Source organism: Anastrepha obliqua, chromosome 4 (assembly GCF_027943255.1).
Source record: "Anastrepha obliqua isolate idAnaObli1 chromosome 4, idAnaObli1_1.0, whole genome shotgun sequence".
NCBI classification, from domain to species: domain Eukaryota; kingdom Metazoa; phylum Arthropoda; class Insecta; order Diptera; family Tephritidae; genus Anastrepha; species Anastrepha obliqua.
The window spans coordinates 14,206,409-14,220,156 of NC_072895.1; the positions used below are offsets into that span (position 1 = coordinate 14,206,409).

The window sequence follows — 13,748 nt, forward strand, 5'->3', positions numbered from 1 at the left end:
TACAGAGCGAAAGGAAATTTATATGCACTTATTGGGCAACAACAACGAAATTCGCCATATTCGCCATAGAAAAAAAATAATAAAAAAATTGGTTGTGAATTATTTTAAACAAAAAATCTATTTTTAATATATGCATCTTAATCTTTATTTTAAGACAACTTTCTGGTCTAGAATTTCGAAAAAATCTATTTTTTTTCATATTATGATAGTTTATACCTTCAAAAATATTTATATTGAAACTGTTATAGTTTATACTTTAAGCGCTAGAACGTGAAAAAAATCCTTTTTTTCTTTGTTTTTTCCAATAAACCAATAAAATATCTAGAAATTCTTTTTTTTTTGTAAATCTGCTACCCACCATAGCGACATATCTCTTAATGCCAGTGGATTGTGTTACATCAGGGGAAGCAATTTTTTTTTATTATTGTCATTGAAAAAAAAAAATTTTTTTTTTCTGTATAATAAATAAAGAATTGATCTAATGAATAAAAACGATTTTCAATTGATATCGATTGTTTTTCTTCACTTTTCAACGCTTTCAATTTTCACGTCTTTAGACCAGAAATGTGCCTTAAGGGGACAGATATCTCTAAACGGTCATATTTTCCCTGATTTTCATTAAAATTATTTAAAATAAAGAAGTCAATATATTTTTTTCAAATTTGGCATACAGTTTACTTATACATTAAAATAATATAATTTTTTTTTTTAATTTTAATTATTTAAAATGGCGGCTGTACACTTAATTCTTCCAGGAACGTCGCAGCGGGGCTTCTCAATCGGCGGGCATTGTAGCATCGGCGTCAGTGACCTGAATACAAAAAACCAAAAATTTTTTTGTTTATTAATAATGTTTTGGTGTGAAAAATTGTAAATTTACATAGAAAGTAATATCATAAAAAAGATGTGTGCGAAATTTCAGGGAGATCGGTCAATAACTTTTCGAGTTATCGTGTACACCAATTCGAAAAACACAGTTTTGAGAAAAACGCGTCTGAAGTCGGCAACGTAACTATACCTACTTCTCCCAGCGCTCGAACGCAAAGAATAGTGTCGTCACCGTTGACGATCTATAATATAAGAAATACTTAAATTTACGTTCTAAAAGTTTTTTTGACATATTCTTAAAGGATTAGATTAACATTTTATGAAACAAAAAAAAAAAAATGTTTTTTTTTCGAAATTTTACACGTATCTGCCCCCTTAATCGAAACATGTTTTACAAAAATATGTATTCCCGCAAAAATGTTCCACTTGTTAAAATATATTTTTAAAATTAATATATTCGTGACTTGATCAGCTCGCCGCCACCCAACACTGCGTAAATGCAGCCGTGCCAAATTCGCTGCAGCTGGAACTCTAATTTCCTTTTGACTACTATTCGTGCAAGTCACGCTAGAATTATATTGATTAAAGTGATCGCAAATCGTAATTAATTTTTTACTTTGCCGGGAAAATGCTTTTGGGTGTGATTTAAAATGATTTAAAAATATTTGCGCATTTAATATCGCAATCAATAACGAAATCAAGAATTAAAAGCAGTGTAGTTGTTGTTGGTGCATTTAGTGGAGTGCTATGTGATTCTAAATAAATTCATAAAATGCGAAAATAAATTCGGAAAATATCAATTTTAATACGTAAACAATTTTTAATTTAAACAATACGTGAAAATTTTAACCGAACTCAAGAAAATAAATGTGAACAAATTGGACAATTGGCACCGAAAAAGAATTAAATAATATAAACAACAACACACATTTCACGCGACTTATTTTGTATCACTTTCTAGTTGTTTGTGTAACACTTTACGATGCCCGTTCAGAGGGACATGCAAATTAATGACGCAAAACAAGACACATCCGCTAAGCATTCGAGGAAAAATAGCCGTTCGAAAACCAAGTCGAAAGTAATTTACTTGTACACCTCGCAACAAAACGATAGTAAATCGATATTTTAATCAGTTTTGAGAGTTTTTATTTTTTTACATTCCTTATTTTTGTATAAAAGCGCAGGCCATTAACAAACAAAAATCATACAAAGCTAATTTTCAAATTTTTTCACAGAATTTAGAAAAATGCCACAAAACTCAAAAAAAAAAAAAAAAAAAATATTCCACAAATATTCCGCAAATCTGCGCTTTCTAATTAGAAATTCTAGAAAGATTTTTGGTGTATAGTTTTACATTTTAGCGTAAAAAAGTGCAAGTTTGAAATATCTAAAAGTTTAGATTGATTTTTATAATGTATAGCGCATTTTCACCTTATAAAAAAAATGTCCTTTAGTAAAACCCGTGGAATTGCGCTGAAAATTTTGAAAAATATTTCTAATATTTGCTTAAGCTTTGAAGCTTGTATTTTGGTTTCTGTTAGAAAATGCGCTATAGTTTTACGTTATAGTAAAGGGTTTTTCAATTGGCGCGGGCCGATTTTGGCGCCCTGTGGCAGCCATTTTGTTCTGGTGACATCTGTCAAATCTTTTGTTTATTATTCAGTTGCTTATGCCAAATCATCATGGTAAGTTACACGATTGAACAGCACGTTCAAATGTTAAAACTTTATTATCAAAATGAGTGTTCATTAACGCAAACGTTGCGCGCATTGCGCCCATTTTTTGGTAACCGTGGTGGCTCTTCCAATTTCTTATGGCCCATATTGAACAATATGGACCTAGACGACATGTGGTTCCAGCAGGACGGCGCTACGTGCCACACAGCAAACGCCATTTTATTCCATCTCAACATCTACCCGCCCTTATTGAAAAACCCTTTATAAAAAAAATGAACATTCAAAGCAAAAAAGGAAAAATTCAAAATGTTAGGTTATACTGGCTGGTCGAAGCCACGCAGAGCCCAATTAGGTCCATAGCGATTGGAGATTGGAGTCCTCATCGAAATGTTCATGTGCTATAATTTGTTGCGGACTTTAAGTTTGTGTACAAATTTTAATCTTAACATTCGTACCTGTTTGGTTTTTGCTGTTCTCTTCTTGTGGTATCCTGATGGTATTTGGGCAGGCAGGCTCACTTTGCATGTGCCCAAATAATTTAGAAGTAGGTTGATATTGATGATTGTTATTTATATCGTTCTGTTGTCGAATATGGGAAATGATTAGATATTTTGTTAAAATGGTTTCCAAAAGTGACGAAGTATCGACCATCTGGCAAATTGACTTAAGTGATCATTTATAAATTATTTTTTGTTTTGTTTTTATAAGTTTTGTTAGTTGGCCAAATATTTTTTTTCCCTCTGTTCACTCCTCTCGGGAGCATAGGGCCTCGACAAGTCTTTTGTCTTGCGTTGATTTCGTTAATCTATTTGATTTCTGACAGGGTGGGTGATTAGCCTGCCGCTACAAAGAGCCTGCCTGCCCTTGGCCAAATATAATCATTTTAAAACTTCCCTATCTTCGTAGAAAATGTCTAGATATATTTTTAAATGTAATTGCATGAATATGAGCGATGATTTTCCTGTTTTGATCAATAAAGCGATCGCCATAGACGAATGGGTTTATACATGAATACCGTTTGGTGAGTCCGAGTCCGAAGCCAATAAAAAAAAATATTTTTCTAATTATGTTCGCCCCTCGACAAGCAATAACAAACTTCTGAGCACATTTCTAACGCGAAAAATTTTCTGCATAGAATAGTAGAGACCCAAAAATTTATGTACAGTGACTCACAGCTTATTTGATGCAGCCAAAAAAAAATTATTAAAATATCAAATATATTTTGTGGTATTTCCATTACATAAAAAAATCTTATATACATTTTTTTATTGTTAAATAACATGTTTTATTTAATAACAAAAATAAAACAAAAAATGTTTCTTCATAAAAAAGATAGGCAAATTAAAATAATTCATTTACAGTTTTGAGGTCACAGCTTAAATGATGCACTAAATTAAAAGAATTCAAAAAACATAAACACATTAATATTTCGATTTCAAGATAACGGTTAATACTTAGTAGGGGTAATACAAAACGGATAGATTCAGTGCATCTTTTAATCGGGAATTCATAGATTCTACAAGTTCTGCTGTATAATCGGAACTTAGTTTATCCCATTCTTCCTGTAGTGTCCGTTTCAGATCAGAAGCATTAGAAATATTGTGGTTTCTTATTTTAGTTTCCAGCACTCACCACAAATTCTCAATAGCGTTGAGATCTGGACTCGGTGCAGGTGTCTGTACTACATGTGGGCAGTTCCAGATAAGCCAAGTTTTTGCAATACCAGTAGTATGATTGGGATCGTTGTCTTGGTAGAACCTAAACGAATCCCTACATATGTTTATCATTGCAATGGCTTTAATTTGTAAGTGTCATTACAACTTATTTATTATAACTTATCTCAAGGACCTTTCGACAATACTTCCACTGGTGTAATAAAAAAATTTCCATAAAATATGAGCTTTTGGTGCCAAAACATGTTCTAAATTAAAATTAAAAAATTCTTTTGCAAAAAAATAAACAAAAAATAATTCTTTGCAAACAAAAAACAAAATTTACAAACAAAAATAATTATTGCAAAAAAAAAATATTTTCTAAATAGGGTAATCAAAAATTCCCATAAAATGTGAAATTATGGTGGCAACACATATTCTAAATTAAAATTAAAAAATTCATTTGCAAAAAAAAAAATTTACAAAAAAAAATAATTTTTGCAAAAAAAAGAATATATTTTCTTTTTTAATTTATATTCTTACAACATAAAAGCAATAAAAAAGTAATACATAATTTCTTAAAAAAGTTTTAAAACAGAGAAATAATTCAATTATCCAATAAAAAAAAATTATTCATATTGTTGCTGCAAACAGCAAATAGTTTTGATGAGTTTTCGAACTGTAATCTGTGTCTATTGTCACGGCCACTATTCTCGCACATTAAAAATGTTCTTGGAGCGTCCACGGACATAACAGACGTATAGTTGAAGACCAACATTTTAGGAGTTCTGTACGCTGAATTTTCGCTTGACATGGTTTTTTCTGAAATTTGGTCAGCAATAGAATAGGAAGGATAAATAGCACCCCACGCCAGGGGCTCCTTTGGACAAATAATCAAAATTCAGAATCAAACAGAGGGGGAAAACCAAACAGGTGGAAAAAAGGAAGAAGGGGCTTTGGATTAGAGGATGACGACCAACAGCGGCTAATTACATTTGGATTAACTACTTCAAGCTACAGATTAGATTCACCATGTGTTTTTGTTATTTAAACCTGCAATATCAAGCGGGCGCCGTATACGAATGGGTTGCTGCGTAGTACCATTCGAAAGTGCGTAGAAAAAGTTATTTCCCTTGCGCTACTACCACTCCCTTAGCTGCTACTAGAGCAGTGTTCGTTCTTACTTTGTTAGATGCATTTTTTATGCGTTTCTGCGGGGCTACACTGAAAACATAACTGACAAATTATGTAGTGTTCATAAAGCGGCATTTGATAGAGTATCAAGAAACGCCTTGATATATAAGCTGCACCATAGTGAAGCACTAGTGAAGTTCATAGGGATTAAATACAGTGATACAAAGACAGTTGTATGGAATGGCTCTGAAATTTCAGATGCATTCAAAACAAACTCAGGCGTCAAACAGGGAAGCTTATTGTCGCCAATACTATTTGCTCTTTACATAAACGACTTACATGAAAGCTTAGAAGGAGAATTAAACATAGAAGGGAAAAATATTAGACTTCCAATCTATGCGGATGATATCATTTTGTTAGTGGATCACCCAGGCAAACTATAAGAGATCATTAATAACCTTGAAAGCTACTGCAACCTGTGGATTCTTCAAGTAAAGCGCTCAAAGTCTCAAATAAGGGTGTTCAGAAAAGGGGGGAAACTTAGTAAAGAGGAGAAGTGGTACCTGTATTATATTATAGTAAGGAAGAAATACAGACTGTGTCTCGATATACTTACTTAGGAGTAGAAATAACATCTCAGCTGAGTTTTAAAAAACATATTGAAAACAGAACAGCTGCAGCAAAAAATGGTATTAATGTTTCGTGGACTTGTCTTTAAAAAAAGAAATAAATTTCAATTGAAGCTAAATGGCAACTTTTTCTTGCAGTTTGTCGTTCAATACCGCTCATATCATATGCAGCACAGGTGTGGAGTTTTGGGTGGTTAGAAGAAGTTGATATGTTGCAAAAGTATTTTGTAAAGCGAATTCTGAAGCTACCATCACATATGCCTACAAGAATTCTTCTTTTGAAAAACGGCATGAAGGAAAAGCATTCGTTCGCTTTAGAACTGTTCCTTAGGTATATGCACAGAATTTTGTTGACGTACTTAGAAAATCGGCTGCCACATTATCTGTCCAAAATTGTTAAAAAAGAAAAAGAAGTCTTCTGGATTAGAGATTTAAAGAACTTGTTTAGTAAAATCGATGTCATTTGGCGAATAGATAACATGCAATCAGAAAGCTGGATAGAAGATGCAAACTTCCTTTTAACAAACCACAACCAGGCTAGGATGAATGTGTACATACAAAAAGCCTTAAATACTAGTAGGATATATACGGAATTACAATAGATTGGTCAAAAGGTCTGGTTTATTTAAAAAAAATATGACTTAGAATCAGGCATGCGAATATGAGGGCTAGAAGTGACATGGTAATGCTAAATAACAACAGATTTAACACAGAAAATAAAACTTGCTCAATGTGTAATTTAGGCGAGCTTGAAAACATAGCACATTTCTTGGCGCGCTGCACAATATTAAGGGGGGAAGCTGGTCTAGAGCGCAAAAAATGGGCATATTTTATGAATTTATTTTGACTCAACAAAGGAATCAATCGAAAATCTGTGAAATAGGTTTAATAATATAGCTTTCATGGTACAAATAATTACAAAATTTTTCGTCTGAATTAATTTCAAAATGGCCGCTGTCCAGCAGTTCTCCTGGATCAAAAAATAAATTTTTTTTAGTTTCTATATAACAACAGAAAGAGGCGTACGTAGGATTTTTTCGATATTTTGTTTTTTCGCGAAATGGTGCACGTTTGAACAAAAAGTTGCAATTTTCACTATAAAGAACGACATAAAATTGTTGATTAAAAAAAAAATTATGTAATATAAATAAAAAATCCTACGTACGTCTCCGGAGAAAGGTATTTCGAATGTATTGTCAAAATTTCGTAAGAATCGGTAAAGATTTGTTCGAGTTATGTCTTCGGCCAGTTTAAAAAAAGTGATTTCGAGAAAAACGCGTTTAAAGTTGTAAGTAGCGTTCGGGGCATACCTGCGAGGCACTGCCGTCGAATGAAAATTTGGGCATTTAGACATTTTTGCTGGCATCCCTCATTTGGTATATTATTTCTAAGATCCTAAAGCACCTTGTAAGACAAAAAAAAATTTTTCGATTTTTTCAAAATTCTAGACCAGCTTCCCTTAAGAGAATATAGAAAAGTCTTCTTCGGAAAAATTACCTTAATTGCTTCACAACTGATTGAGATTCTCAATGGCGAAAATGATCATTGGCATTAACTTTTGCGTTTTATTAAATATGCTCTTAAATATAGAGATTACTTAATAAAAGAGTTTAACTGGTTTTAAAAACCGTAAACCGAATTGCACGAAAAATATAGGGTGGGCCATGTAAAATTTGCTTTTTGAATCGGCTATAAAAAAGAAACTAATCAATATTTTTTCAAACTTTTTTTTTTATTTTGAAGATTGAAGATTGTCATTTATGAATAAAAAATAATGTCGTTCAAATGACCCAATTTTTAAGCACATTTTCGATTGTTTGGGCTCCAATTTCATGAATGGCAACTTCGATTTCGTGTTTTAAAGCATCAATCGTCTCTGGATGGTTCGCATAGCATTTGTCCTAACGGCTCCCCACAAAATAATAGTCCAACGGGCTTAAATCACAGCTCCGAGGCGGCCAATTGATATTGGAGTTTCGGCTGATTATTCGGTTTTCAAAAACGGTAACCAAAAGTTCGAGGGTAACTTTGGCAGTGTGACAAGTTGCACCGTCCTGTTGAAACCAAATGTCGTCCTTGTCATCCTCTTCAATTTTTGGAAACAACTCGTTGAGTATCACACGGTAACACTCGCCATTTACTGTAACCGCGGCTTCTCGCTCATTTTCGAAAAAACATGCCTCGATGATGCCGCCACACCAAAAACCGCACCAAACAGTGACTCGTTGTGGATGCATTTGCTTCTCTACAGTAACGTGTGGATTTTCTGAGCCCCAAATCCACCAATTTTGCTTATTGACGTAGCCACCCATGTGAAAATGAGCTTCATCAGAAAAGATGATTTTTCGGTAAAAATGCTCATCTTCGGTCAAACGATTTTCTGCCCATTTTCCCAATTTTGTTCAAGCGTAAAGCGTCCCATTTCGTAAATGTCAAACCTTTAAGTAAATTATGAACACATTTGACATGTCATTTGTGTTACCATTCTCAAAAAAATAGGTGGTGCAAAAAGCAAACGCTATATGGCCCACCCTGTAAATCGGCAGACAGCTCATGCCATTGTCGTAAAATTATTGTAAATATTTATTTTTTTCTTAATATTACAATAAGTAAATTGCAAATTTTTAATATTTCACTTTTATTTGCAATAAATGCTATTAGGTTGTATGGTCGAAAATACTTTCAAATGGTATTTTTTATAGTTCGTGGACGCTCTAACTCTTTATCTAAAAAAAAGCCGACTCCGAACGGCAAATGGGGGTTTTTATGAGGAGCTTTTTCATAGCAGAAATACACTCGGAGGTTTGTCATTGTCTGCCGAGGGGCGATCGCTTTTAGGAAAAACTGTTTCTATAATTTGGTAGTTCCTGCACAGAGATTCGAGCCTACACACTCCCGAATGGTAGTAACGCACCAATTCAATCGGCTACGGCTGTAAATGTAAGTAGAAACTCAAACTAATAGAGGAATATTTCTGCTTCGGAGTTTTATTTGACTGTTTTTTTAAGCTAAATATTGAGCCAGCAGCAGCAGCGCTTAGAAACAAACAACCTGGATATTTTCAGGAATAAATTAAAAGATTAACATTTATGTACTACAAATAAAGGTTCTCTTTTTTCATATGAACTATTTGAAATCTAAATTTGTATTGTTACGGTTTCACTCGCCGGTGATTTAATGATTTCGAACCTTTTTACATTTTCGCGAATTTTCGCAGGTAGGCGCGTGATAATGCGACAACCACAAAGGATTGAAGTTATTGAAGACACTGGAAAAATAAAAAAGAAATATGTTTTACAAATAATGAGGTAATTAGTAGAGCTGTTACCTGCGCCAAATATGCAAAAATGGAAAAAGGTTCAAGACCACTGCAATTTCGGCGAGCACAACTAGTAAAAATTTAGATTTCTATTGTCTGTCTGTACTTTCATGTTTTAAAAGAGAGACTTTGTTTGAAGTTAATATTAATATTCATGTGTTCCTGGAAATATGCAGCAAATCAGCAACAATATTAAGAATCTTTTTTTCTGAATTCTTTACTTTGGATTTATCACTTAAAATAGCAAAAAGAGGCGTTTATTATGCATTTGGAAATTTTTGGATTTAACAAATGTCCTTAATATGTTTGAAATTTTATTAAAAACTGTATCTTTATTTATAAATATTTGTGAATAATTGGTGAACTTTGAAAAAAATATCGGCAGAAAACAAAATGAAAACTGTGCTTTTAATCGTGGCTATTCTTGCTATCCCAAGCCTTAATTTTGAAGAAACTTCAAAAACATGAATTAGTAATTTGCAGGGCATCAACAAATGAAAATGCGGCAACTCTATGTAGGGAGTGCACATTTACCCCAGATGCTGCAATGCGCGTCTATGCACGTAGCACCCGTTCTCTCTCTTTTCTATATTTTAATATTTAATGCTATTAAGCAACTTAATTAAGTTTAGTTCTAGTAAATTAGCTAACATCCCTTTTTCAATTTCATGTTAAATCTAAATTATATCTCAATATTAGTTACCAGTTTGTTTTTGAAATTCTCCATTTTATTATTATCACATTTTACTCATGCCCACACACGCCTTGCCTTCGGTAATTTGCTCATCAAAATTGTTCGGAAAATCGTAATTGCCGTCATCGTCGCATTATCATCCACCCGGCAGCGCAAAAAAAATACCATGGGATACCGCAAAGTCAACACATTGACGCACTAACAAGACTTACCATACTTACCTCTGCCAGCGTAATTTGTCTGCGCCGCTACTCTTTTGTGCTACTTTACTCTCTTTTTGGTGCTGGCTTTGCTTTTGTATATTGTAAATGTATGCATGTATGTATACGCTTGTCTGCTACATAAATGTGACCAATAGAGGTACATTCTGTAAATTTTGTTGCTATAGTGTGGTTATTGCGGCCATTGTTGTGTTTTACGAGTAAAAACGCCCGCATGCCAAATAGTGAGCATCTGGCTTGAAATGTATACCTACATATGTATGTACATAAGTACATACTTCTTGATGTTGCTCTCCGAGTAGCTATAAAAGGCACTGCGTTGACTCAGTTAGTTTCATTTGAGCTCAAGTAAACATAGTGAGAGTTTTAGCGCACGCTACTACGCGAAAACGGAAAATACACAAACGAAAAAACGCATCGAATGCCTTAAGCAGCACTTAACTTTTACCGAATCGGAATTATTTTTCAGAAGTCTCTTAAATTGCATAGCGAAAATATGCAAGGCTATAGACCTTACAATATGGACGCGCACCATGCGTCACATCATCACGACAATGCAGATCAAAAGCCGTTAGTAGTGGATTTAATTGCCACGCAGTACGCGAAATCATCGACTCCGCCACCATCACCAAATGGTAAGTTCGCGTGGACAAGAAATAAAATTCTTCATTGAAAATATTTCAAAATATTATCACCTACAACAATATAACTAATTTTTTTTATTTTTCATTGATTTGCAGAATGCCACTCCAGCCCCGATACGTCACTGAGCAATAGTCGCACGAGTAGTGGCGAAATTCCAACAGATCCTTCGGTACGACGATACCGCACCGCTTTCACACGCGATCAACTTACGCGTCTTGAAAAGGAATTCTTTAAAGAGAATTATGTCTCCCGTCCACGTCGTTGCGAACTGGCCTCACTGCTTAACCTGCCCGAGTCAACAATCAAAGTTTGGTTTCAAAATCGACGCATGAAAGACAAGCGCCAACGCATTGCCGTCGCATGGCCCTACGCCGCCGTCTACTCTGATCCCGCATTCGCCGCCTCGCTACTACAAGCCGCCGCCAACAGTGTAGGCATAACCTATCCGACCTATCCCCCGCCAGGTGCGAATCCCATGCTAGCCGCATCTGTTATGCCAATGGCAAGTCATTACGCGCCCTACCGCTATAACCCCTATCAATTGCCCGTGCGTCCCGTGCCGCCACCAATGCAACCACATCACCATGGCATACCAGCACACACGTCCGCTCCAGGAGTTGCTGCCGTTATGCATAATGCTCCGTTGGCTGCAGCCACTGCCGCTGGATATCCTAGCATGTTGAACGCTGCCATGGCGCCACATCAGAGCTATGCGCCATTGGTGGCCATACCTTCGAAGCAACACACACCGCCATTCGATCTGCAATCGTCCGCTTCGCCACACTCCTCTACGCTTTCGCTGAGTCCCGACGGCTCGGACCACACCAAAGTGTTTGATCGCTCGCCACCAGCCACCGTCGCAATTCCAGCAACCAGCGGCAGCAGTGGTGCTGAATTTATCGGCGTAGCACTTGAGAGCAACACCAGGACGGCTAACACTTTGTACCGCAGCGAAAGCGCCATGACAACGCCAACGCTGCCCACCAGCAGCATCAATGAAATGAATCACCACCGCAGCCCCACACAGTCGGTTGGTCTTTTGATGACCAGCAATAATAATAGTCTCAAACGTTCTGCAAGTTCGCTCTCGCCCACGCAAACCATTATCACAGAGCCTAAACCAAAATTATTCAAGCCCTACAAAACGGAAACTTAAACTAAGTTCGAGGGATGGAGGATGTTTGTGCTCACATAATTTAGACACTTTAACTTTAAACAATATGCGCAATAGTTCTCATGCTAAATTTCATTTTGTTATTTTGAAAAACAAAAACAATTCACTGTACAGCAAAAACCTCGTAAGGCAAAGTTCCGTAGTTTATACAAAATTTATAAAAATTTAACAAATTTCCAAAATTTGCCAAAAGATAAAGTGACTTAATTATGTGACCACAAGTGTATAGAAAACTCGAAGGATGGTGGGTAGCTGGAGGCTAAAAGCCAACCATCTGAGAAAGCATAAAAAGTGCTGTGATATTATACGTATGTTTTATGTAGCCGAATTGTGAAGTTGTGTGTAAAGATTAATTCTGGCGCATTAAGTGTTATTAGTGTTTTAATTGAGCCACACAATTTAGTGAACTAGTAATTTATTTATGAGAAGAAATTTAAATAAAATAATGAGTTATGGAAAAAAATTAAAAGCAGAAAAATTCAAACTATTATTTATGGCGGCACAGAAAGCGACAAACAAAATTAAACCAAGTAACTGTGGAAGGCTAAATTCGGTGCGAAGCGAACTTTATAAGCCCGCGCACATGGTAAAGATAATTAATTTGGGCCAGAAACCCCATGGAAAATGGCTGTTATATCTTCTAAGATCAGGCAGACGAATGGTGATTTATAGGCTTGACAAAATGGGCAAACATATGAGCGCGAAATAGATTAACTGAATTTGAATCGAAGGCGCCGTACATCGAGTAACACGTAACAAATAATCTATTTTGCTCACAGCCAATTTCGTTGCCGTAACGGACGCAACGGACACATTGTGATAGGCCTATTAATGTTAACATGTAAAAAGCGGGCGTGGTTTTTATTTGAACTCACTAATATTTCAGTTGGGCTTCAATGAGGTCGAGAGTAAATGTGGCACCACCCATTTTCCATAATTTTACTAGTGTTGAGTTTTTTTCTTAGGTTCGTTGTTTGTGCTAATTTGTGTGTAATTTTGTTTAAAAGGAAGTATACGGTTTTTTTCTTTTTTGAAAATTACTGTTATATGGAATGTTAAACTACATATTTTGAGCAAAGAGTAAAGCGTGCGCCAAGTTTGATTGAAATATAATAATTTTTGCTGGAGTTATTGTATGGTCCTTTGCTCCTTAATGGAAGGAAAGGAATACATGAATAAATTCATATTTATATAGTATATTTGCGGTAACACCTGACCAATCGACTTCTTTTACAATTCTGAGCATTTTGGTGTATATCTAGCGCTGGAACACAAGTGCGTTGGTATAAAAATATAATCCGCAATACCAAGAAATTAAGAACAAAAAAAGTTACTCCGAAAATTATCGTAGTTTAGCATTAAATGGCTGTAAATAATGCACTTAGTTATTGTAAAATTATATTAATTTTAAGCTAGAAAAATTGTAAATATGTATGTAAGCATATGGAAATATTGTAGTTGTGAATGTGCGTACGAAAGAAAATTTATTAAAATGGTTTTCATGTCATTTATAAAAAATATGTCTTTTACTCGAAAGGAAAACTTTTTAAAAAGTTATTGGAAATTATTTTTTTTTCCTTGTTACTCCTCTCGGGAGCATAGGGCCTCGACAAGACTTTTCTTGCGTTGGCTTCGTTAATGTATTTCATTTCCGACAGGGTAGGTGATTAGCCTGCCGCTAAAAAATAAAAAAAAGTTAAAAATAAAATTATTTATAGGCACCCTTTTTGTCAGCGAATTTCTACTTCTTTTTGAAATTATGAAATTGTGTGGAAA

At 34.9% G+C, this 13,748-nt stretch overlaps 1 protein-coding gene across 4 annotated transcripts; it reads left to right on the plus strand.

Annotated features, from left to right (window-relative positions):
* Window positions 1–1,406: 1,406 nt before the first annotated feature.
* LOC129245349 (segmentation protein even-skipped) lies at window positions 1,407–13,063 on the plus strand. Of its 4 annotated transcripts, none has more exons than XM_054883453.1 (3): window positions 1,407–1,906; window positions 10,623–10,788; window positions 10,894–13,063. In XM_054883453.1, exons 1-3 carry the CDS (start codon window positions 1,811–1,813, stop codon window positions 11,952–11,954), a joined length of 1,323 nt encoding a protein of 440 aa, XP_054739428.1. In that variant the 5' UTR covers window positions 1,407–1,810; the 3' UTR covers window positions 11,955–13,063. The 4 variants fall into 4 exon arrangements, with proteins under 4 accessions (XP_054739428.1, XP_054739429.1, XP_054739430.1 ...); XM_054883454.1 differs by having other exon boundaries at window positions 10,626–10,788; XM_054883455.1 differs by having other exon boundaries at window positions 1,796–1,906; window positions 10,321–10,788.
* Window positions 13,064–13,748: the final 685 nt, after the last annotated feature.

Coding starts and splice junctions, on each gene's coding strand:
- LOC129245349 (XM_054883453.1), top strand. CDS start 1,811: ATGCCCGTTCAGAGGGACATGCAAATTAATGACGCAAAACAAGACACA. Junction 1,907..10,622: donor GTTCGAAAACCAAGTCGAAA/GTAATTTACTTG, acceptor ATTATTTTTCAG/AAGTCTCTTAAATTGCATAG. Junction 10,789..10,893: donor TCCGCCACCATCACCAAATG/GTAAGTTCGCGT, acceptor ATTGATTTGCAG/AATGCCACTCCAGCCCCGAT.